We start from the raw sequence: 23,612 nt of genomic DNA, 5'->3' as shown, positions 1-23,612 counted from the left end.
CGCCCCGCCCCGACCAGCCGAGCCGGGCCGAGCGCCGAGCGGGCGATGGGCGGCGGGGCGGGGGTTTGAAGGAGCAGCGGCGGCGGCGGCGGCAGCAGCAGCCAGGCAGGTAAGGGCGCGCTGGGGGTGTCCCGAGCGGGGACGCAGTCGCCGCCGGGTGAGGAGCCGGGGTGCGGTCAAGTTTTGGGGGGCCCCGGGAAGGAGTGGTTCCTCGAGCGTTGCGGCCGGCGGGGGTCTGCCCACGCGTGGGTCTGGCGCTCCGCGGCACGGCTGGGGGCGGTGTGCGGGGTACCGGACGCCCGTCGGGGGCTGCTCGGCGCAGCTGCCGGGGCTGGCTACGGCACCGGTAAAAAGTTCCCGGTGGCGCTGGGGAATGAGAGCGGGCGCCGGGAGCGGTGCTTGCACCTTCGTCACCCGCCGGGGAGCGGCGTGTGGCGACCCCCGTCCCAGCTGGTGGCTCCCATGGGCACCCGGGTCGCTGCTTGCCTGGCACTGGAGAGCCTCGCTCTGCACCTGGCGAAGGCTCTGCGTAGGGAAGGGTAAGGTGTGACCGAGGAGGCAGGGACCGCCCCGCTCCGCTCGGGGCTGAACGGCCCGTGCCCACTCGCTGCCTGAGAGCAGGGGAGGTGCTCCCCTGGGGGCACGGAAAGGTCGGGGGACCGTGGGGTCTGGGCTTTCATACTCGTCACCGTGCGTGACAGTGTGTGTCCCCGCCCGGGGCCGGGAGACCGGAGCGGGGAGCAGAAGGGCGGTGGTCGGGCCGTGCAGTGGGGGCTCGCCCGGAGCCCACGCGGGACTCGCGCGGCCCCCGCAGCGCTCAGTGTTTGCCGCACTAGCACGGGTGTCCCGGTTGGCAGGCGGCAGGAGGCGCGGGGCCCGCCTGGCTGCAGCCTGTTGCAGAAGCGGCTCCAGTCTGTGCCCGGTCCCGCGACCTTCCTCCCGCCGTGCTGTGCCGTGCCGTGGCCTGCCTCGGCTCTGCCTCCCGCTCAGCCGAGGCTGCCGGCCAGCACCCCTGCCCGCAGCCGGGCCTGGCTACGCACGCTGCCCGGGGCGAAGATCGGCGGTGCCCGTGGGCTAGGAGGCGTTTCGTGGCCTCTCGGGTGCGCACAGAGCTGGGCCGAGCCGCCCCTCCTTCCTCCTGTCCGGTTACCTCCGCACAATGGGCACAGTGTGTGCCTGCGGCTTCCTCGGCGGGAATTACAGTTGCATGGGCAGGCACTTTATCCTTCCTGATCTCTCCTCTTCCCCCGAGGGTTTGTTTTCCAGCAGGCTGAGTTCAAAAAGGGCACGAGATACCGCTGGCAAGCAGTCTGGCGCTAAACAAACCTTTTTAGTCAGAATCACATGGATTAGACCCAACTTTCCATTCACATGCAGTGCTACCTGCGAGTTTCTCTGAATTTCACGGTGGCTGGGCTGCTACTGTAAGTGCGAAGGCGGGTGAGATAGCACCCGAAGCCTGTGACAGAGGTTTCCAGCACAGCTTACTGGGGTAGGTGTGTGCTGCTGTTAACTCTAGGGGCATATCCAGTGCAGACTGCTAGAGCTGCTCTCCTTCAAGGAGATGCTCTAGCTGTGCCAGACAGCAATCTGAGAGCTGGCTGCCTAGGAGACTGCCAAAGACACCTTGTCTTCAGCCAGAGGTGAAGCTTGATGTACAAAGTCCTTGGGCTACTCTGAACAGCACAGCTAGATTCTGTCCCTGAGTAAGGAACATTTTGGCAGATGCTTTCTCTTCACCCGGTGCCCCCAAACTCTGTCCCACCAACTACCATGTCCCCTTTTGTTCATCTCCTGCTTGCAGAAAGTGACTTTGGAGGACAGTTTGAATAGCATCATGCTGCCTTTTTATGGTAAGTATGTTGCAAAGGAGCACTGTAGGATGGGTGGCTTCTCAGAGCAGCAGCAAGTCTGTGGGACTGGGCAAGACTTTAATTGCCTTGGCTTATGGTGCCCATGGTGAGTGTGGTGGCAGGAGGTGAAAGGCTGGGTTGAGGGACAAGTTTCTATATTTACTGTGCCCAGAATGATCTAGGAGCAACTCTCCTTAGTGCTTATTGCCAGTCCGGGTGCTGAGGGCTTGTGCTTACTGGAAATCCACTGGCTGTAACCAAGGCCAAATAGTTCCAATGCTCTGATGATGAGGGGTGCAGGCTCAGCACTAATGGTACAAAAAGAAGCAAACCAAAAAAAAAAGCAAATGTTCTGCCAGCCCATCTGTGGGTACAGTGCTGAAGTCCAGCTTGCTTGGCTGCCAGTGTCTTGCTCTTTGCTCAGATCCATGAGATCATGCCATTTCTGGGAAGCCTGACTCCAGGCGCAGCACTGCCATGGGTATAAGGCAGCTCATCCTAAGTAAGCCTCAGAACACGTCTTTCAGAGTGCTGGGGTGAGGATGTTTTTGGAGCTGGGGAGCAGAATGTGGAAGGATACACTCAGTATATTGATGCTTGGCTGTGTCTTGGGAGATGGGTATTTGGGGTGGGAAGTGGATATTCTCCCCAACCTTGTCTTTTTGCTGACCTTCCCCTGCCAGAAGGGAAGTGGCTTGGCAGTATGAGGTCAGGGATGTGGATCTTTTTGGCTGTGGTTGAAAGCGAGCAGTTGTGATGAAGAATGAGATGGCCTTTCTGGCCCTGCCTCTTTAGGGCATGCCTTCCTGCCCTCCTCAGCTCTCACACCGTGGTCTGGCTGTGTATTTTCTTTGCTTCTGGATGAGCTCAGCCAATACTTTGGGATAGCTAGGGATAAATTATGACTTGCTCCAAATAACCTGTAGATGGAGGCATGTCCAGGGAGTATTTTAATCCCTGTTACATGAACCCTGCCTAGAATGGAAGGCCTTGTTCACTCATCATATCCCACTGGAGGCCCACACCTTTCGGGAGAGCTCCAAATCTCTGTCCAAATGAGGAGACAAGGGCAATGAAGCACACATGCTCTGAGCATGCCAATCCTGGTGGTGGTGGCTTGTACTTCTGATCTTGGAAAGCCCTCCTGGGGTCTGGAAAGGCAACAGCTGGCAGGGGAAGCTAGTGGTGTAGTACCTAAGTTCCTGAAGTGTTGCTGACAGGTCTGTTACTTGAAGCAGTAGTCTGATAGAAAGGGAAACGCAGGTCAAACAAGCTTAAGGGGCCTTTTAATACATGTTTTGACTTGGAGGCATTTTGTTGCTGTTCTCTCTCAGGGTGCCCCTGCCCTTCCCAGCTTAGCTCAGACTTGGCATCTCTGGAGAAAGACTCTTTTTGGCTTCCCAGGAGGAACAACATATCTGGCAATGTGTGCAGAGCCCTGCTGCGAGATACTGACTGCCTCCTGCCTCCAGATGCCTTTTCCAGAAAGCCATTTAGAGCCACAGATTGTTACTTGGATAACTCCCTTCCCTGATTCATTAGCAATGTGTGGTCTCTCCTGTAATACTCAAATCTGTCTGTGCCAGAGGCTGAAAGGGAGAGGCCATGTCTTTTAATAACCATGTGATGCAGTGGGGAAAAAACTTTTGGACACATAGTTCTCTGGTGGCCTGTGTTGATGGAAACAGTCCAAGGGAGAGATACAGCTGGGTCCTGAGGGAGAGGGCACTGCAACTCCTTTCGGGTGTATGACGGGTAACTGCTTGTAGATTCTGACCTTCTTTCCCCCAGCATCACCCCAAGCTCCCCTGACCCCACCTGGAGAAGGCAGCAGACCTTGAGATCGGTCCCACCACGCTGCAGATCTTGCTGGTCCTGTGTGTGGTGCTGTGTAAATAACTGCTGGTGGCTGGGTTGCAGCCGTGTGATGTGGGCTCCATCCTGGAGATGAGGCTCCTGCCATGTGTGAATGGGAACTCTGCTGTCCCAGAGATGCGGTGGTGGATCCCAGTGGACAGTGCTGCTGTGTGACAGGCACATATCTGGGTGTCCCCACTCAGTATTATCTCTGCTGAAGGGGCCTTTGCTTTTCAAGCTCTTTGCTGTTGAAAGTACTCAGTGTTGTTGCCAGCAGCTTCTGCTTCCCAGCCCTGGTGGAGGGACTTGGCTCTTACCTGCTGAATTGTTCCCTGGAAATATAAAGCTCTGGTAGCACCTGGAGGAGGGCTGCGGGGTGTATGCCAGAAGGGTTTAGCACTCTGGTTCTGTTCCTGCTGTTCCAGAAGCATCCATCTCCTCAGCTTCCCCTCTTAGACCCCTTTGGTCTGAGGTGGGAGCTGATCGATCAGGACAAGCAGAGTGGGGATGATGGAGGAGACAGATGTCTGTTTACTGACATGTGCTGTAGGGTCCATACATGTCCTCTCTCACTGGCTGCCACCTTGTAGCAAGAATCTGAGGGAGACTCAAAAAGCAGAAGTTTTGTTGGGCCTTGTTGCTGAAGAAGGGTTTTGCTGAGCACTGCAGTGCTGTACTTCACTCTTAGAATCGCTGGATTTCACTGTTCAGGTAGCAGCTGTTGTTACTATTTTTTATTTCCAGCCCTTGTTGGGATTGATGTCACCTTCCTTCTGTCATATTGTACTGTGCCAGGCTGGCCTGGGGTTTGCTGTGGCTAGAGAGGTGCAGGAATACAGCACACTGCACACTTATTTTTCTGTTTGGCCTTTTAAAACAGGTGGGACAGATCAGACCCATGCTTTTACTAGGTTTTCACCTGCTTTTAAGGTCCTGCTCCTGCTTCATCTTAAAGCAATGATGTGTGGATAGAGGGTCATTAAAACAAAATTCCCAGTTCTTCAGTTCCTTTGCCCCAGCATATTAGTATGTCTGTGCTTCTCTTTTGGGATTTTTCCTGATAAGAAGTTAAGAATCCTTCTAGCCTCCTGGGAGAAGGGCTTATTCATTCCATCCTGCAGCTGTAGAATGTGCGTGCCCAGCTCTGTGGGAGTTGGAGGAAAGGGGTGCACTGGAAAGATCCCAGCAGAGAAAGAGGATTTCCTCTGAGGAGGAGTAACATGTGCAGACTGCTGTGCTCTCTTCGGCACAAGTTGCATGTGTGATGTTTTTTGCCTGCTTTCTCTCTCCTCTGCCTTTACTCCTTCTCTCTCCCTGTATGCACCTATTTGGATAGACTCTCTTAACTGCCATTATGGGGCTGCCCAAAGCATGTCACGGGGGCTCAGGTTACTAGACAAGATAGTTAATCCCTTTATTGCCTCACAAGTTAGACACTTGCTGCTGCTATCCTGTTTGGGAGGGGGCCAGAGAACTTGCATCCCTCCCTCAACTCCTGATGCTGCTGAAGGATTGGTGTGAGGACAACTCACGTGTGTTGTGATGGACCATGGTGGCTGTGGCTTTGCCAGCAATTCTGGGGACATGTGTACAGTCCTCCTTGCATGAGTGGGGAACTTGCAAAGGGCAGTGCAGTGAACTGGGACTGGGAAGATGCAGCATGCAGGTAGTCATTCTCCCCTAGGCTGTCTGGGTAGCCTTGGGTGACACTGAGCTATGTTTTGTGGCAGGCTGGAGGACAGGGACAGGACCAAGGTGTTGGGTGCTCTTATCTGTGACTCTCAGATGTGCAGGGGCCTGTCCTCAGAGCTCTCTTATGCAGTAGCTCTTCACGTGACTGTCTTTTGGGTTTCAGGTGACAGGAAGCTCCAAAACTCAAGTACAGCTGAGATGTCTTATCTGCCCTTCAAGCTGAGAATCTTTGGTTAGAGGGGGGTCCTCACAGGCACCACCAGGCTGTGCCAACTTCTCCAGCTGTTCCTAGCCACTCCTGCAACATTGGCAGCCTTCAAAGGTTAGTTATCATATATGTTAAGTAAATGGTTTTATATGTGGTTGCTCCCTTGCTGTTTTAGTGCTTCTAAGTCAGTATACAGGGGATAATCACATAGCAGGGGCTTGACTCAGTGGGTATTTGGGACCTGTGGGAGACTCTGGAGACAACACTGGGACTTGCAAGCCCCCATAGCCCAGATCTCTGGAGGGAAGGACCAGATTCTCCGCAGCAATCCTTTGAATAAAGTGGGATCCCATGTGTGGCTGTTCACCTGAGTGTGCATGTCTGGATCCTTCTCCCCAGACAATACCAAGGTCTATTGCTTATTTCTTGTGTAGTGGGCAGTAAGTCGCTGGGACCTGAACTGAGGAGCTGGAACAAGCTCTCTGGGCCAGGGAAAATGGGAAGACCCCGTTCTGAAGGCTGGGAGCTTGTGCTGGCATTGTTCTGTCCTAGCAGCTTCTTTTCCCTCTGTCTGTTACATCAAGTGTTTCTGTGGGGCCACTGTTCTCAGTGGCCACCTCTCTCTCCCTGCCCCTCATTAGTGTAGGGCTTGGCATGCCAGCAGGAGGGAGCCTCAGCAATGTCTATGCCTTGATCGGATTTGTCAAGGCTCCTTCCCTTTTCTTCCTGTTCATTGAGGTCTGAAACAAAGCAAACAGAGGAGAGGAATTCCAAAGAATAGGAGTGAGGGAAGAGAGGAACGCTGGAGTGACAGGCTGCCCTGCACACAGGCAGCCCCCTGCCTTGGCCTGGTGGGGCAGAGCTGGTGGCAGAGCATTTAGGGAGGTGAGGCCATTCCTTGGCACCTCTGTTCCCAGCTCTGGCAGCAGCTGTCTGTCTCCCCGTGCTGTGCTGTGGGGCTCGATCCTCACTGCTCAGGGAGCTTCCAGAGCCTCAGGCTCGCTGCCTGCTCTGCACGGGCACGTGCGCCTGAGCACAGCTTGAGGAAATCTGCTTTGTTTGACTTGGGCTGTGGTTAAAGGTTTCCCTCTTTACCTGCATCAAGAAATTTTCCTTTGCTAGGCAGATCCAAAGAAGCCCGACATGGAGGTGAAAGTCCTGCCTGGGTGCCAGGGCAGTGAGGCACTGGCCCCTCCCCATCTTGGAGCCAGATAAGTGCTGGAACAAGGCCCTTTTGTGCAGACAGGTGTGTGAAGTGGAGACAAACAGTGCTCTGGCACTCATATTGTTTCCCAGAAGGCAGGAGACTCGGGATGGGAGTCATGGCCAGCTAGACAAAGCTGCCACAGGTAAAGCTTTGTCCAGTCTGATAGTTCTCCTTGCTCTCTCCTTTGTCTTCCCCAGGCCATCACACAGTTTGCCCTTCATCCTGCCCCTGACCTACCCATAGATTGGATCAGGGAAGGCAACAGGATGCTCAACAGCCCCAGTATAAAGCATTTGAGGATAAATACATCCCTGCTAGAAACACCCTCCCCTTGCATTTAAGCTGCAAGGAACAGCCTTTAAGCCACAGTCTCTTCTTTCCTTCTTCCTCCTTGTTCTCTACCTTCTGGCAATCTTTGCACTCCATGGTTTAATTAAAGAGCAGAGCAAAGTGCTTAGACTCCAAAATGTGCAGATTAAGGGGTTACTAATCCTCTTCCTCAATGGGTGCTCACATCCTGTCCAGCCTGTTATCAAGCTTCTGTTCCCTGAGTGGAAACTTGGCCAGACTTGAGACCTCTACCTCTCTTCCTGCTTGCTGCGCTGAGGAGTGACAAGGATAGCCATGGGGGAGAAGCCAAGAGAGTTGTGGGCTTACAGAATTCTCAAATAAGGTGGGTTTGTAGTCAGCACTGGCTATCTTGGCTTTTTGTATCCTGTCTCAGTTTGGTGATCCAGGTGCAATAAAGCAGGGGTTTGGTGTTTTTCCTTTGGTTTTTTTGAATGCTGTCTTCCTATTCTGACAAAATAAGCTTTCTGTCAGAGGAAGCAACTGCTTCCCTTTGTGTGCGTGCTTGTGTTTTTATGTGCTGGGTGATTTGGTCGAGGTGAGTGCCTTCCCTGTACATACACCCCTCTCTTGATTTCCCAACAGTCTCCTCTGTGCTCTTATTCCCAGTGTATGGCCAAGTGCTGCAGCACTGCTGAAAGAGTGGGGCTCCCTCACAGGAGTGGGAGGCTGGTTCCTTGCAGGGCTGCATGAGGCCAGTCATATCCTCATCTGGGGAGGCTGAGATCCCTTAATAGGACATATGGTATCAGTGACAAGGGGAAGGTGGAGTGTTTGTGGGTCCAGATGGAGGCACTAGGAGGGAAGAAGGAGTAGTGAGGATGAGTGTGGTGGGAAGGGTATGACTCTTCCTAGAAGCATCCTGGAAGACCTGATCACAGGATGGTGTGAGATGTTATGCCTCTCCTGGTGCAGGCTGGGCACTGCACAGAGGTTGCTGTGGATTGCAGAAGACATGAGTTTTTGTCCTCAGCCACTCATCTGCTGCTTGGTTGAGTTGAGCTATGCTGTTTCTTCCCTGCCTTTGTCCTTTGGTGTGCAAGTTCATGGTTTAGCTCAGCAGTTTTGAAAAGCCCCAGGGGCAGGAACACAAGGAGCAGCAGGAAGGGAGGAGGGCTAGTAATGGGTTTGGATATTGGGAGTATTCTCCTTTCCACTGCCTAGCTTTGGGAACTGCCTCCCCTCTGGGATCCACTTCCCCTCCTTTTTTGCCCCCATCAGTCACTACCTCATTTCTAGTTTGCAAGATGCCCTGTGTGGGTTTTTTTTGCAGGTAAGTTTTGTGTCTTAGCCTGGACAACAGTCTTTTCTCCAGTGTTGTTAGACCCTTTTGTCAACGTGCAAGCTTCTCTGTAGCTCAGAATCACTTCAGGGCACCCTGAATGGATGGCACTATTGCTGCTTGGGGTTTTTAGAGCCTGCCCTGAGCCATTCTGGTTTGCTATTTATAGTGCAGTTGTTCCATTCTTGTGTGGATGAGCTCTGCTTTCAGCCTGACTTGGGCACTGAGGGCATTGGTGCCAGGAATAGCTCTGGACAGGGAAGATATAGGAGTGGCTGCTTGAGCACAGCTCCCAGTTTGAGCTAGTCCCTTGTGGAAGAGGTACCAGGCTGCGTCCATGAGCTCAGCTGCTTTTCATGCAGAGGAGAGGGACTGCCTTTCCTTGCCTGTCAGTGCCTTGTGTGTGCCTGGCTGCTGGACTAGAGTTTGGCATTGTGAAAGATAGAATTTGGAAGAGTTGCTCCAGTGACCAGTACTAGCAGGACTAGTGAGGGACTGTGGTGTCATGAGCCGATGGCATGAAGCTGTATCAGCAGAGGATTAGGCTGGTTATTAGGAAATACCCAGAGGGTGGCTGGGCACTGGAATAGGCTCCCCAGGGAAGTGGTGACAGCACCAAGCCTGACAGAGTTCAAGAAGCTTATGGACAATGCTCTCAGGCACATGGTGTGATTTCTGAGGTTGTCCTGTGCTGAGCTGGGAGTTGGATTTGGTGATCCTTGTGGGTCCCTTCCAGCTCAGGATATCCTATGATTCTGTGCAGGGCAGTTGGCATGGGAAGCCCTGCTCCTAGCATGTTCTCCACGCACTGGTAGTGACCTTGTGTCTCCTGAACTGCTGCCCACTGGGTGGGTGGATCCCTCATGGTGGGGTACCTGCCATTCCTTGCACAGGGCCCTGCTCTCTTCTCCCCAGGGAACGTTTGCTAACCCCAAGGGAACTCAAACTAAGGCCTGAAAGGACCCTGCAGCACAAAAAAAATCAACACCCTCCTCAGCACTGCTGCTTGGGCAGAGCTGCTCCAGTCTTTTGGCTCGTGATGCTCTCAGCTTGTCTGGAGACCAGAGCTAGACAAATAATTAATTGCTTGATTTAGTGCCCAAAATGAAAAGCTGGAGGGAGAAAAACTCAACACGGACAAATTTGAGAGACCCTTTATCTTTTATTTTAAATGCAATGCAGCTCAATTACAAACAAAACAATGCAAAATGAGACTTTTTTGCTTTGAAAACAAAGCATTTTGTTCTTGTCCAAAACTTGTAATGAAGGAGCAAATAGCTCTGAGCTGTCTGGAAACTGCAGTTTTCAATCAATAACTGTTCAGCCAAAGCCACTTACCCATTTCTAACAATGCACAGCAGGCACCTGACAACCTGGCTCACAGCAATGCCCCTGGCACCTCCCCAGAGGTGGATGGCGTCGTACCTCTTGTGAGCTTTTCCAGGTAGAGTGCCAATATGGGGTTGTTGGAGTCCCTTTGTCTCCTTTTTTGCTGTAATTAACCTAATTAATTTTGCCTGAGGTGGTGCAAGCACCACTGACAAGCATGTGTAGGGGGCTAAGTCTGGCCTGTTGTGTTGGGATATGGTCTCCCTTGTCCCACCAGGGAGCAATACCTGGTGCAGGATGTTCAAGAGCATTTCAAGGAAGCAGGGGGATGTGGGGTTAGTTCCTTCCCATGGGCACTGCTAGCTGGAAACTTGAGGTATCAGTACCACACAGGATGAAACTCTCAGCCCTTGCTGTATCAGCAGGATGCCTGCTGGGTGTTCCAGCTGTGCTGATGACAGAGCTGAACTGGTGAAGGGCTTGCTGCAGGTTGACTTGGAGAAAAGCTGGAGTTCCTGGCTGATGGCCCTGCTCAGCTCTGACCCCAGGAACTGTTGCAAGCCCACAGCAGTGAAAGTGTCAGGAAATGGCAGGGTGAACAGGTATTGGTGCCCATAGCACATCCGGAGACCAGCACATGATGAACTTAATGGATTCAGAGCTCGCCATTAGCTGCAGCACAGACATCAGCAAAAATGCAGATAGTAGAAACCTAATCCCATGAGAGAGGAAGGGAGCTAGAGATCAGCCCCTGTTGCTGCTCCTGTTTCAAGAGGCAGTTGGGGTCCTCCTGCACAGTGCCCAGGCCTGGTCCCTCCTGTGCCAAGCTGTGCCGGCCAGGGAGGCATGAGGAGGAGATTTGATTCAGCACTTTATGGCTTCTGTGTTTGTCCTCAGTTAGGCTTGAGCTTCACCAGGCCCAGCGAAAGGCCAGTCAGTGTTGATGCTTCACCTGCTGAGTATCCTCTTAGCATCAAATGATTTGTAGTCCAGGGAAGTAAAGCTGGAGGCAGTGTGTTGAACACCTCCACTGTGAGTTTCTTGGGGTCCTTCCAGCTTCTTCTTGGGCTTAAGAGGAATGAGAGCACTTGGGGACTGTTGTTGTCTCAGTGGGCCCCCTTTACTTTGCCTGAGAGTTGTGGCAGAATGCAGCTGCCCAGCTTGTAAGCACTGCAGGATGTCTGGTAGGCTTAGGCCTCCTATGCCACACACTTGCACATTCTGCCGTGGCACTGCTCTCCCCATGCGTGCCCTGCGTGCCCTCTGTGGCTGACGCTCTGCTGCCAGCTGAACCCAGTGCCTGGCTGCAGGCGGGGAGACTGACTCTGCAAAAGCAGACTGTGTCTAGCAGGGCCTTGTGTTCGGAGTCCCTGCCAAGAGGAGCTGCTCCCCTGATACATTCCTGGGTTTCAGACATGAAGAGGTAAGCAGCACAGCATTCCTGTCAGTCCCAGCCTGAGCTTGCTGGTTTCCTCTGGAAACAAGGAAACAGCCTGGTGACAAGAGTCTCTGCTTCAGCCAAGCTTGGACCTTCAGCACCCTTCAGAGACTTTAAGTTCCTCTTCTCCAAGTGCTGTGGTTCTGCCAGAGAAGGAGAAAATGGCTTTTCAGTGTGACCTCTGCAGAATAAAAAACTGAACTCAGAGTCGCAGAAATGTGTGTGTGGTAAAAGGCCTGAGAAGAGCTTGATGTTTGAGCTGTAACTGAGGCACAGCTGTCTGTTGTTCCAGGAGGATCCTTTCTGGGATTTTCTCAGTAGCTTGGTGGTATCTGGGAGCAGTGGGGAGATGAGGATGCTTCCTCCTTTTACAGCATGTGTTGGTATCCAACTCTGTGAGTGCTGCTGGATCCCACCTCTACAACATGGTGGCTCTTTTGCCAGAGGTTGCTCTTTCCAGGGAAATTCCAAGGTGAAACTCTCACTTAGGGTTTGCTTATCATAAGACTGGGGAGGGAGGGATGGCATGGTAATCCGGAGCATGGGGTTTTAATCCTGCTCTGCTGGCCAAATTCCATTCCGCCTCTGTAAATTCCTGCTGTTGCCCTGCTCTGCACTGCCTGTGTGGTGTCTGCCGGCTGGTACAGCCCCCCTCAAGTGGCAGCTTTTCAGGCACGGGGAGCAGGACAGGGAGGTGACACTGAATCATAAGGCACTTTGTCAGATGGGTGCTGCAGTACACACTTTAAAGGTGATCTGCTGAATGAGGAACCAGCCTGTCCCCTCCCTCTTTGTAAGAGCAAAAGTGATTGTCCCCAGTTGCCTCTCTTCAAAGTGTGGTGCATTTTCTGAGTTGCCAGTCTGGCTGTGCAGCTCTTGTCACAGCTTTTGGGCCCTTTCTCACCTTCTGCAAACCTGGGAAGCGGTTGTGTTGGGCTTCTACTGAGGCAGTCTAAGCATGTCAGCTAAACTGTCACTCTTCCAAAAATGAGACCTGGGAGAAGAATTTGCAGTTTCTTTCACCTACACCTAGATAAGACAACAGACACCATAGCTCCATGAAATCACTCCTCTCCTGGCTGCCCTGCAGCTCTTTACTGGGAACAGTCAGGCTACCTCTTCCCTTGTAATGCCTAGGGGGGAAGCAGTAGAGGGGGCAGCAAGCCTGGGACTGTCCCTATGCTCCTTCAGGCCTCTGGCTTGGTACCCACAGACAGTGTAGTTGTGCCTCAGCATGCCTCTGCAAGGGCACATTAGCTCTAGAAGAGACAACAGGCTGAGACACCCACCCTACCATGGGCCTTGCTGCCAATTGTGATGTTGTGGGAAAAGAGAACTGCTCCCCTCTGTGCTTGCAGGGCTGGAGGAAACATGGTAATGTGATGGCAGAATTTCTGCTGCCAGCTCTCCCTAAACATTAACTGCTCACCTGATTATTACTGAGCCGTAGAGAGTGAAGGCCATTCAGGCTGAGCAATGGGGCCTACAAAGAAAAGGGGATTTCCTGCAAAAGAGTGGATCTTGGAGGAGTGGAGTGCCAGCACATGGGCAGCTCTCAGGAGGAGCCTGGGGCAAGCAAAGTGGCTGCACTTTCCCAGGAATGGAGGTTGCTTGTGCATGGAAGGGTGGCCGGCATACAGCCAACTTTGGGCTGCTGCCCACGCCTCAGAGGTTGGTGTGAGCATGCACTGGTGTTTGTGCAGCTGCCCAGCTCTGCTGGCATGACATTCTTTGTCCCCTGGCCTTTGCCCTGTTGTCACTGGAGGCAGGGTGTCCCAGGCATGAGACAAGACCCGGGTCCTGCCTGCCCCTTCCCTGGTATCCACCCTGGTCAGCTTCTTCCAGCTAGAGAGGGGACGGGAGTGCCTTTTTCTGTCCCAGTGGCTGTATCCCCTGATCTCTGCTGAAGCAGGAGCTGCTTGCTCCTGGGAAGAATGTGGGGGAGGGAGGATAACCTGCTGTGAACAGCACTTCTGCCCCGCACCCGCACTGGGGTTGGAAGCCGGCAGTATTGGGAAACCTCTCGTCTTACTGCTGGCTGTGCTTGTCTGGTGAGCAAGGAGACTGAGGAGGGAGGGCAGAGAGGCCCCATGCAGTGACTGCAGGGACGGGTAGAGCCGGGAGCTGTATGTGCTGGGCAATGGCTGCTGGTAGCCACTGTGCCCTTTGCCAAGGAGCTTGCTGTGCCTCTGTTTCAGAGGACGAGAGGCTGTGTAGCTGCCTTGTGTAGCTGGCTTGCCATCTTCACCCCCATGAGCACCTCAAAAAATGCCCCTGCCGTGCCTGTGCTCCCAGCAGCCTACTTGTTCTTGCCCTGGCTGGAGAGGGCCTGGCTGGGTCTGAAAGCACTCGCTCTTGGTGCTGGGAGCAAACACCGTATGGTGGCCAGGACAAGCGTGTGGAGAGGCTGTGGAGGTCAGCTGGAGCACGAGGCGGTTTCCTCTGCTGAAGCGGTGCTGTTGGCAGCGGGCTGCAGGTCTGGACTGCTCCCAAAGCATGGGTAAGCTCTGCGTGGCCACTGCCTCAGCTGGAGCACATGATGTACACCGTGGGGCAGGGGCAGGACGGTTCCGGGAGCTGAGCATGTGCCCCGGGCCGGCTGGGGGAGCAAAGGGAAGAGCCCCGGCCCCGCGGGTGCCGCCGGCTCCGAGGAGCAGCAGGGCAGCCCGGGCGTTTCCTCTCCCTGTCGGGGCAGGGCTGGGCTGAAGGGCGCTGCTGAGGAGCCGCTGCCTGGTATACCGGGGCTCTGCAAGGGCAAGGAGGAGCTGCCCGAGCGGGAGGGAGGTAAGCGTGCCTCCCAGGGCAGCCATTTGGGTGCTGCTGTTGCTGCGCGGGCAGGCCGGGGCGCGCCGCGCCTCGCCTCACCGGGGGCTCTGGGGTGGGGGCGATTGACATTGCATCGGAGTGCTGTGCAGGCGCTCCGCATCCCAGTCCTCTGCCTGCTGCCGCTCCTGGCCTTCTCCCACCGCCCCCAGCCCCCTCCAGACGCCAGCGGTACTGAACACCCCCGGCAAGGGCTTCTCCTCCTGCTCCAGCCCCGGGCCAGGGCTGCTGCCTTTGCCCAGCCCCGGGGCCTGCGCCGTGCGGAGGGGGGAGCTGCAGGTAGAGCCTCTCTCTGCATAGTTAGCATTCCCAGCCCCGGCCTCCTGCTCCTCCTTCCACCGTCCTGCTCACCCCTGGCATGCTGAGCAGGTCTGGTTGAACACTGCACCCTTTCAGTGAGCCCTGCTCTTCTGGGCCAGAGCAAGGATGAGACAGTAGGGGAACAGTTCTTTCCCTTTCAGATCCACAGTGAGGCTTGCACTCTGCTGAGCTGATGGGCAAGATGGTAGCCAATATATCTTCTCTCTGGGTAGCAGCACAGTCTGCATCCCGCCCTCGCCATACTTGCATCCCAGGTAGGCCATGGAGCCACTCTTTTCCAGTCATGGGGAGAACAGGTGGGCTCTGCCACTGTCCCAAAGATTGCTCAGTGAGGACAAAGTCTTCTGAGGACCTAGTCTTCTGCAATTAAGGAGGAGGCAGGTGCTAGGAAGGGGGTAGATAATCCCGATGCTTCCTTTTTTCACTGTGAAGGAGGGATGTTGAGGCTGGGAGTGGGAAGGGAGTTGAAAGGAGGATGGATTCCTCCCAATTTACTTTGGGCAACTCTGCGCCCCTGGCGCTGGGGGCTCTTGAGTAGAAAGCGAATTTAATCTCTTGTTTTGTTTGTTCTTTCTTCCTCTGAAAGGGGGGCCGGCGGAGTGTGCAGGGGGAGCTTGGGTTTGAGAGCGGGAGGAGGGGGAAAGTGTCAGATCTAGAAGGGAGGAGTAAAGGGAGGACAGGGAACGGCAGCCCCGGGAGGGAGCAGTAGCAGTGGGCTGCCAGCCGGCTTGGGAGGCGCCGGGGAAGGAGGAGGCGGAGGAGGAGAGGGGAGAGGCAGGTAAGGAAACCAGCGCCTGGGGGAAAGGCAAGCGGCCAGGTGAGGAGTAGGACAAGGGGTGGCCGGAAGGGTGGGGGTGTTATGAGGTGGGGGATGGATGGATCCTTGGGTGCCTCAGGGAGAGGCTGTGAAAACTGACTGGCTGCTGGTTCCATCTGGTCCCGCAGAATTGCCGTCCTAGTAGTGTGCTCACATGCAGGCTGGGGACAGAGTACCATTCCTGCAGTGGGGAGCCATGGGGACAAGTGGGAGCAGGACAGGTGCTGCCGTGTGCCATCACCTTCTCTCTCCTTTGTGCTAAAGTTGCTTCCCTGCCCCTCTGCTTCCCCTGGGTGCTAGCTGACCTCCTTGGCATTTCCTCACCATGCCCCCCTGCCATTCCCCTCCAGCCTGGCCTGAACAGCCCTCCAACTTTGTGTGAACCTCGGCATTGGAGACAGGCTGGCAGCAGCATGTGGAGATCTCACCATGTCCAGCATGGCCCGTGGCTGTGGCAGGGAGAAGGAGTGCCTGGGCCTGGTGTGCTCCATGTGTCAGCTCACCATTCCCTGCCATGCCTGTGCTTGGCCTGCTCTGTAGAGCACAAAAGCAGGTCAAGCCCAGACCTGGCTTGCAGGGAGCTGTGATGCCAGTAGGCAACTTCTCTGCCAGGAAGAGGGCTTTGCAGCTTTCAGGAGCCGTGCCTACTGCCACAGGAGCTCAGCTGTATTTTCAGTGGGCTGCCCATGCCATGCCAAGCCCTTCTAGAGCCTGGCCATCCCTCACTGAGGGTGGATGGGGCCATCCATCTGCAATTGCTCCAGCGGGCTGGAGCTTGCACCCGGCCCCAGGGGCCGCGGGGAGGGTGGGGGCCGCGGTATGTGTTCTCCTAGGCTCCAGCCCCCGCGGCCCCATGGGCATCTGCACATCAATGGCTCCAGCGGGGTGTGTGCAGGGGGAGCAGACCCTAATCCGGCCCATTCAGCCCGACGGCAGCTTTTGTTGTCCAGATGTTGCTGCGCCGAGGGCGCGGAGCCGCGGGCTGGGGTGCAGAGCGAGGGCAGGCTGCAGCGGGGGGCAGGCGTCTCCTTCCCCGTGGGGTTTTCGCTTGCCCGGGCACCTGGCTCCGCGGGGCCCCGGGGGGGAGCAGGGCTCTGCCCGTCTCGGGAGCGTCCCGCCGGCGGCGGAGGAATGAAAGCGGCGTAACACGCGTGGCAGAGCGCGGCGGGGTGAGGAGGCTGCCCCAGGTGCCCCAGGGCGGCCGGGGAGCGACCTTCACCGAAGTGTTTGGGGTTTTCCCATCGAAGTGGGCGGGTGGTGACGCTTGGGTGCGGGAGTTTCCCGAGCCCCCCGGCCCTGCGTGGGCCGCGCTCCGGCCGAGGCGGCGGGGAAGGGACCGCACCCCTCTCACGGGCAGGCTCTGGGACCCGCCGCCCAGCTCGGGAGGGCCTCTTAGCATTATTACCTCTCCCCTCCTCTGTGAGCTCTAGGACTGTGGCATGGCAGGGAGCAAGGCACAAATCTGGGTAAAATCTCTTGGAAACCTCCTTCCTATCCCTATAACCTCCTCAAACATTCCCGTCCATGTTTGAGGTCCCCCCCACAGGCTCTGCAGTCCAGTCTGGATGGCGGGACAAGTTGAGGGGGGTAAATGTTCCATCATGGGCTGGAGTGTGCTGTCTGGAGAGGTAGTGGGTTCTGTTTCACTGCTTCAGTTGCCCAGGTACTGTCCTGGAGGGAGCAGGTGTTGGAGGATGTCCTGCTGGGGGAGATGTTAGCACACCTGGGTGAGGGCTACTGGCCAGACCTCTCTCTATTTTCCCCTGTCCCTCACAGGCTCTAGGATGCCAGGGCCAGCCGGACTCGGGTTGCCCACCTGATCCTTGTTGCCCGTGTCCTGCCAGCACATCATGTTGCGCTCCTGGCGCATGAAGCTGAAGTTGCTGCTCGCCACAGTGACCCTGGCTATTCTCCTCTCCTGGCTCTACCTCTTTGTGGGAAGTCTTGAATGTGAGTGAGTCCTTCTCGTCCTCCTCAGATTAAGAGACAGTCCACAACAGAGGGCGGGTAGCAGGGGATTAGGCCTTGGGGTGGTTGCTCTGGCCATGCAAGTCACTGCAGGTGAGTCTGACTTTAGGACATCTCCAGCGACATCTCTGGAGATCAGGGGAACAGAGCTGAGATGTTGGCTGGGCACTTGTGAGATATGCTGGGACCTCTCAGTTGTGGCTCTGCCCCAGCATTCACACCTGGACCGTCCTGGCCTAGCCATGCCCTTTGCATGTCCCTGTCTCTTCCACAGATGGCCGTTTCCTCCTGCTGCCACCCTGTCTGGGCGAGCAGCCGAGCCGGGATGTGGAGCGGGAGGCGCTGGCCTCACGTGTGCGCAGGGTGGAGGAGGAGAATCAGCAGCTCCGGCTGCAGCTTGGCCAGGCTCAGGTGGAGGGCAGCGATGGCAGCCCGCAGTGGGGGGCTTCTGCCGAGGACAGAGACCCCTCTGGGGGCGAGAGGAGCAACCACACGGCCTGTCCCAAGCAGAGGACAGTGCACAAGTGTGAGGTGGGTGATGGCACCAGCACAGTGGCATTGTGGATAGGGAATGTTGGGTGGGAGGCTGGGACCCTGTGGAGCATGGATATATGAGCAACTCACTTGGCACTGCTCTTGTTGTGCTCTGGCCGTGCTGGGGCCTCATCCTGGCTCTCCACGGTGCTCAGTGGGTGAGGGTATTTTCCTTCTCCAGAGAAGGAGACCAGACAGGAGGAGTGGCAGCAAGACTCCTGCTCCCCCACTTCTGAGTTAGGGAACTCCCACCTCTCTTTGGGGCTCCTTCTGCATGGGAAAGGTTGGGTTCTGAAGCTTCTCCCTGTAGTGTGGTCCCAGGCAGGAGCTGACAGCCCCTTCAGGGAGGGGTGTCCAGTCTCCAAAAGGCACCCTTTGTCTTTGGGCAGCTCCTTCACGTCGCGATTGTGTGTGCTGGGCACAACGCGAGCCGGGACGTGGTCACCCTGGTGAAATCCATCCTCTTCCACAGGTAATGGGGAGACGTGCCAGCAGCCTGCTGGTTGGGGTTCTCAGATGAGCTGCTGCAGGCTGCAGCGGGGCAGTGCTGCAGAAGAAGGGCTCTAGGACCTCTCTCTACCCCTTGTGATTAGAGTGGCAGAATGGAATTTGTTCCACTCTGCCACCATAAGCACAAGGGTTTTTTTTTCCATTTGCCCCCTCAGCTGATACCTGTCCCATGGGTGGGATAGGGAACTATGTCCTCTTAATTCTGCTGTGATGCTCAATGTTGCTGTGCTTGCTCTTGGCAGGAAAAACCCCCTCCACTTTCACTTCATCACGGATTCAGTGGCCCACCAGATCCTCCAGACACTCTTCCAGTCCTGGATGGTGCCTTCCGTCCACGTCAGCTTCTACAATGCCGATGACTTGAAGGCAGGTGCTTGCCCTCCCTTTACCCTGTCCCAAGCCAATGCTTTGAGGATCAAGGGGAGCAGCAGTGAGGGATGAATGCATGGAGGATGATTAACTTTTTCTTGCTGATCCCTGGCTCACCCCCTTCTCTTTCTGGGCTTCTTGCTGGTGCTGCTGAGAGGGGAGCACAAGACTGGTACTGGTGGGGTGGGGAGGTGCCTTGCGGTAGCAGTGCCTCTGTGACAGAGCTGAGTGAGACACTGGGGTCCATATGGGGGTTCTGGTGGCTGGAGAAAATGCTCCAGCATTTTGGCTGGCTCCATAGCTCTGCATGCCCTTTTGTTGTGGGCCTCCTCTGCATGGGGTTCCGGGACACACAGTTGTCCTGCCCAGGCAGGGGCAGGGCATGGCCATGCCCTGAAGTGTGTTGCCTTGCAGCCGGAGGTGTCATGGATCCCCAACAAGCACTACTCTGGCATCTATGGGCTGATGAAGCTGACACTTACCAAGGCACTACCTTCCAACCTCTCCAAGGTCATTGTCTTGGACACTGACATCACCTTTGCCACCGACATTGCTGAGCTCTGGGCTGTCTTTGGAAAGTTTTCTGGTGAGGACAGGGTGCCCCTGGAGCCCTGACAGGGCCTTGGATGCTGGGCTCAGGGTGGCAGTGCCTGCCGGCCACAGCACCAGCACAGTGGGTTTGCTTGGGCCCTCTGAACCAACAGCAAGATGAGCTGCATCCATGTCCCTCTGTTTTCTCAGAAAAGCAGGTGATTGGGCTGGTGGAGAACCAAAGTGATTGGTACTTAGGCAACCTGTGGAAAAACCACAAACCATGGCCAGCCTTGGGACGTGGCTTCAACACGGGTGAGTGTGGGCTGCCAGGGTGGCAGCTGCAGCCTCATGGCACATGCAGCTGAGGTGGCACTTGGCACAGGGAGACTGGGTAAAGTAGGAAGGTGGTGGGTACAAGAGGAGTGCTACAGAATCCCAGAGTTGTGGGTAGGCACAGAGAAATGGCATGTCCTAGGGGCTGAAGGCATGCAGGCACCTGTGCCTCAGCTCTGTAGTAGCTGGGTGCTCTCTCAGTGACCCAGTGCCCTCTCCCCTGGCCTTCAGGGGTGATCCTGCTCCTCCTGGACCGCTTGCGTCGCCTGGGCTGGGAGCAGATGTGGCGGCTGACAGCAGAGCGGGAGCTCATGAGCATGCTCTCCACCTCGCTGGCTGATCAGGTAATTGTCCCTCCTCTGGGGCAGGTTGGTCCTTCTGCTTTCCCACAGCACTGTAGGCACAGGTGATCTTCCTTGTCCACCCATGCACTCACTTTTCTTTCTCCTAGGATATCTTCAATGCGGTGATCAAGCAGGACCCATCTCTGGTGTACCGACTTCCCTGCTTCTGGAATGTGCAGCTTTCTGATCACACCCGCTCGGAGCAGTGCTACACTGAGCTCTCAGATCTCAAGGTGGGTGGGGTTGCTGCTTTTGAGACTGGGGAGGGCCTGAAGGACAGTGCAGGCACTAGAAGTCCAGGGGAGTCAGCATGGGGTCTGAGGGCTTGGGGAGCCTGGTGCTGCTGACTTCTCTTACATGGGGTGACATACTCCTGCTCAGGTGATCCACTGGAACTCGCCCAAGAAGCTGCGGGTGAAGAACAAACACGTGGAGTTCTTCCGTAACCTTTACCTGACCTTTTTGGAGTACGATGGGAACCTGCTGCGCAGAGAGCTTTTTGGCTGTGCCAGTCTTCCCAGCCCACCCAGGGACCAGGTGAGGCTGACTGCGACTCTGCCCCCAGCTGCAGAGCTCTGGGTGGGCAGAGACCTCATGCAACCTCCCCTGGGATTCCTACTCTCCCTCACCTTCATGGTGTTGCAGTTGCAGCAGGCGCTGGAGGAGTTGGATGAGGACGATCCCTGCTATGACTTCCGCCAGCAGCACCTCATGCAGCACCGCATCCATCTGTTCTTCCTGCAGTATGAGTTCCTGGCCCTTCCCAACCCCACCGATGTCACCCTTGTGGCCCAGCTCTCCATGGACAGGTACTTGCTAGTAGGACCGGTGGACCCACCTCCACACCTCTGGGTAGGCTCTACAGATTTGGAGCTACCAGGGAATCTCATTTCATCGTTCTCACGCCAGCATTTGGAGTGAGAAACAACACCCCAACCTGGGAACATTAGTTCTTCCTGCTCCCTCCTGAACCGGGTGTGACTGGCATGCGGCTCTCTGGAGGCGCCCATTTCTGGGTTTGGTTCAGAAGCTGCCGCAGGGCAGGTCTGCTGCTCAGGCTGTGCCCTCTGCTCCAGGTTACAGATGCTGGAGGCCATCTGCAAGCACTGGGCAGGCCCCATCAGCCTGGCGCTGTACATGTCGGACGCTGAGGCGCAGCAGTTCCTGCGCTACGCCCAGGCCTCAGAAGTGCTGAGCGCCCGCCGCAACGTCGCCTACCACATTGTCTACAAGGAGGGGCAGTTCTACCCCATCAACCTCCTGCGCAACGTGGCCTTGGCCAACACGCAGACGCCGTACGTCTTCCTGACGGACATCGACTTCCTGCCGATGTACGGCCTCTACGATTACCTCAGGTAAGGCTTTTTCCAGATGGCTCTTGCTTAGCTTACTGGGTTCCCCAAGCACCAGAGTTTTCAGGAAATGCCCTGGGTAGCAGCTCTCAATAGGCAGAAGCTGTTTCCTTTGTGTTCAGCCTTGGGATCCTGCCTTTACTTTTGTCAGACACCAGCAGATGAGGAAGGAGCTGTGGCTTTGAGAGTTCCCCTGTTCCTTCTATCCCTGCATGGTACCACTGCAAATTCTCCAAACCCATTAATACCTGCGTGGAATAGTAAGCAGGCTGGAGGGGCTGAGGAAGGAGCCTGTGGCTATGTCTCACAGTCAGGGAGACCTCACACCCTTCCTACTACCATAGGAACACCATCCAACAGCTGGAGCTGCCCAAGAGGAAGGCAGCTCTCATTGTGCCAGCATTTGAGACCCTGCACTACCGTCTGACCTTTCCCAAATCCAAAGCAGAGCTGCTCTCCATGCTGGACATGGGCTCCCTCTACACCTTCAGGTAGGGATAGCACTGTCCCGCCATCCAAGCAGAAGCCAGCTGTGTACCCTTGTGGCTTGAGGCTGTGCACCCCATCTCAGAGAGGGGTAGCAGACCCTCTGCATCCTCTACTGTCTCAGTCTCTCACTTCCATCTCTCCCTGTAGGTACCACGTGTGGCCAAAAGGCCATGCCCCAACGGACTATGCCAAATGGCGGACAGCCACCGTGCCCTACCGCGTGGCATGGCAGCCAGACTTTGAGCCTTACGTTGTAGTGAGGCGCGACTGCCCCAGGTATGACCAGAGGTTCGTCGGCTTCGGTTGGAACAAAGTCTCCCACATCATGGAGCTGGATGCACAGGTGGGTGAGGGGCTCCTGGCACCGGGGGGTGTTGGGGGCCTGTGGCTGGGCAGTGACATTTCCGATGATGATAAGGGCCACTGCTCTATCCCCAGGAGTATGAGCTGCTGGTCCTGCCCAATGCCTTCATGATCCACATGCCCCATGCCCCCAGCTTCGACATCTCCAAGTTCCGCCTGAGTGCAGGGTACCGGGGCTGCCTCCAGACCCTGCGGGAGGAGTTCCACCAGGACCTGTCACGGCGATACGGGGCTGCTGCACTCAAATACCTCACTGCCGAGAGAAGCCTGTGACGCCTGGGGACAGTGGGTGCGGGGTACAAGCAGCACACTGGAGAAGGGAGGGCGCAGGGCCTCCCTCCTGCCTCTGCCCACCGCCGCAGCCCAGCCCGAGGGAACGGCAGCTCAGCCTCTCCAGCCCACCAAAGGGATGCCTATAGATAAGATGGAAGACATCAGCTGCAAGAACAGGCAGTGCCTGCAGGTCAAGCTGCTCCAGCCTTCCTGTGTTACAGGGAAACCTCCCCATGCCAGGGTGGGATCTCCTCTCTTCCTTCCTTTAGCCGATGTGGATTCCCAGTCTTCATTAGTTCACCTCACCTTGAGGCCTGGCTCCTCCAGAGATTTGGGAGCTCTACCTTACCCTGTTCTGCCTCTGCTCAATGGCCTGAGGTCTCACTCCACACAGCCCTCAGGGGCTTTGGTGAGTTGGAGATGCGGTCGTACAGCAACCCTTTACATCCTTTGTGGAGCAGGCTCAGAGGAAGCCTCCCAGCATCCTGGGAGGAGCGGCCAGGGAGTACTGCAAGTAGTTGGAGCCTAGGTTCAAACCCAGATCAAGGCTGGGCTTAATGGGGGGAAATATTATTATTGCCCATCTGTATGGATACAGTCTCCAGTGGAACTGGCCCCGTACAGGTGTTGTGGGAGTCAGAGCAGAATGAGCTCCCAGACCAGGATGGGCTCTCTGCTGTCACCAGCAGTGAGCTCCCAGGATGGACCTGCACCTCCCAGCTGGGAGCAGCCACGCTGGTGACAGATCCTTTCCAGTGCTGGTATTGCCCCACAGGGCAAGGCTGCCAACCATCCCCATGGGCAAAACAGCAGCTTCGTAGGCCAGCACAGGCTGGGAGAAGTTCCCGGTGAGGGCCACCCTGCTCCTCCCCAGTTCTCAGCAGCACAGTTGTTGCCATCAACAATCAGAGACATGGCTGACACTGGACAAGACCATAGCTGAACACTGTAGGGGAAGGAATCCCACGCTGGGAGCAGCTTGACTGGACACTGTTCTATCGCTATCACACACTGGAGCACAGAGGATGCATTGCTTTCCTCACACTATTTAAATTATTTAATACTTTTCTCGTAAGAATTCAGTAATTAGGGTTTCTGGGTTTTATTTTTAATCTTTTCTTCTTCCCAGATGATTTTGCTGGTGGCCCTGGAGGCTCTCCAGGCCAGTTGCTGCTGCAGTCTCCACTGTTCTTAGCTTTGCTCTGGGCTGTAAGGGCCTGCTCTGTACAGGGTGAGGATTTCCGTCCGTGGTGGGAGCGGCTAAGAGGAACCATAGAAAGTGCAGGGTATGGAAAGGGCACAAACGCCTCTTGCTTATTCTCTCTTTTTAATTTAATTTTTAAATTAAAGCTTTTTTATTCTTTTTCA

General features: G+C 55.8%; 1 protein-coding gene across 8 annotated transcripts; it reads left to right on the top strand.

Annotated features, from left to right (window-relative positions):
- Positions 1-19: 19 nt before the first annotated feature.
- On the top strand, positions 20-23,612 carry LARGE2 (LARGE xylosyl- and glucuronyltransferase 2). Of its 8 annotated transcripts, XM_050975837.1 has the most exons (16): positions 20-109; positions 5,566-5,724; positions 16,952-17,125; positions 17,418-17,674; positions 18,067-18,149; positions 18,430-18,553; positions 18,971-19,142; positions 19,298-19,402; positions 19,655-19,767; positions 19,875-20,000; positions 20,149-20,304; positions 20,413-20,576; positions 20,844-21,122; positions 21,464-21,610; positions 21,756-21,951; positions 22,047-23,612. In XM_050975837.1, exons 3-16 carry the CDS (start codon positions 17,026-17,028, stop codon positions 22,242-22,244), a joined length of 2,220 nt encoding a protein of 739 aa, XP_050831794.1. In that variant the 5' UTR covers positions 20-109; positions 5,566-5,724; positions 16,952-17,025; the 3' UTR covers positions 22,245-23,612. The 8 variants fall into 8 exon arrangements, with proteins under 8 accessions (XP_050831794.1, XP_050831796.1, XP_030096135.1 ...); XM_050975839.1 differs by lacking the exon at positions 5,566-5,724 and having other exon boundaries at positions 27-109; XM_030240275.2 differs by lacking the exons at positions 20-109; positions 5,566-5,724 and adding an exon at positions 6,938-6,959.

The sequence above is a fragment of the Serinus canaria genome, chromosome 5 (genome assembly GCF_022539315.1).
Source record: "Serinus canaria isolate serCan28SL12 chromosome 5, serCan2020, whole genome shotgun sequence".
NCBI lineage: Eukaryota > Metazoa > Chordata > Aves > Passeriformes > Fringillidae > Serinus > Serinus canaria.
This window is presented reverse-complemented; position numbering and strand designations above follow the sequence as displayed.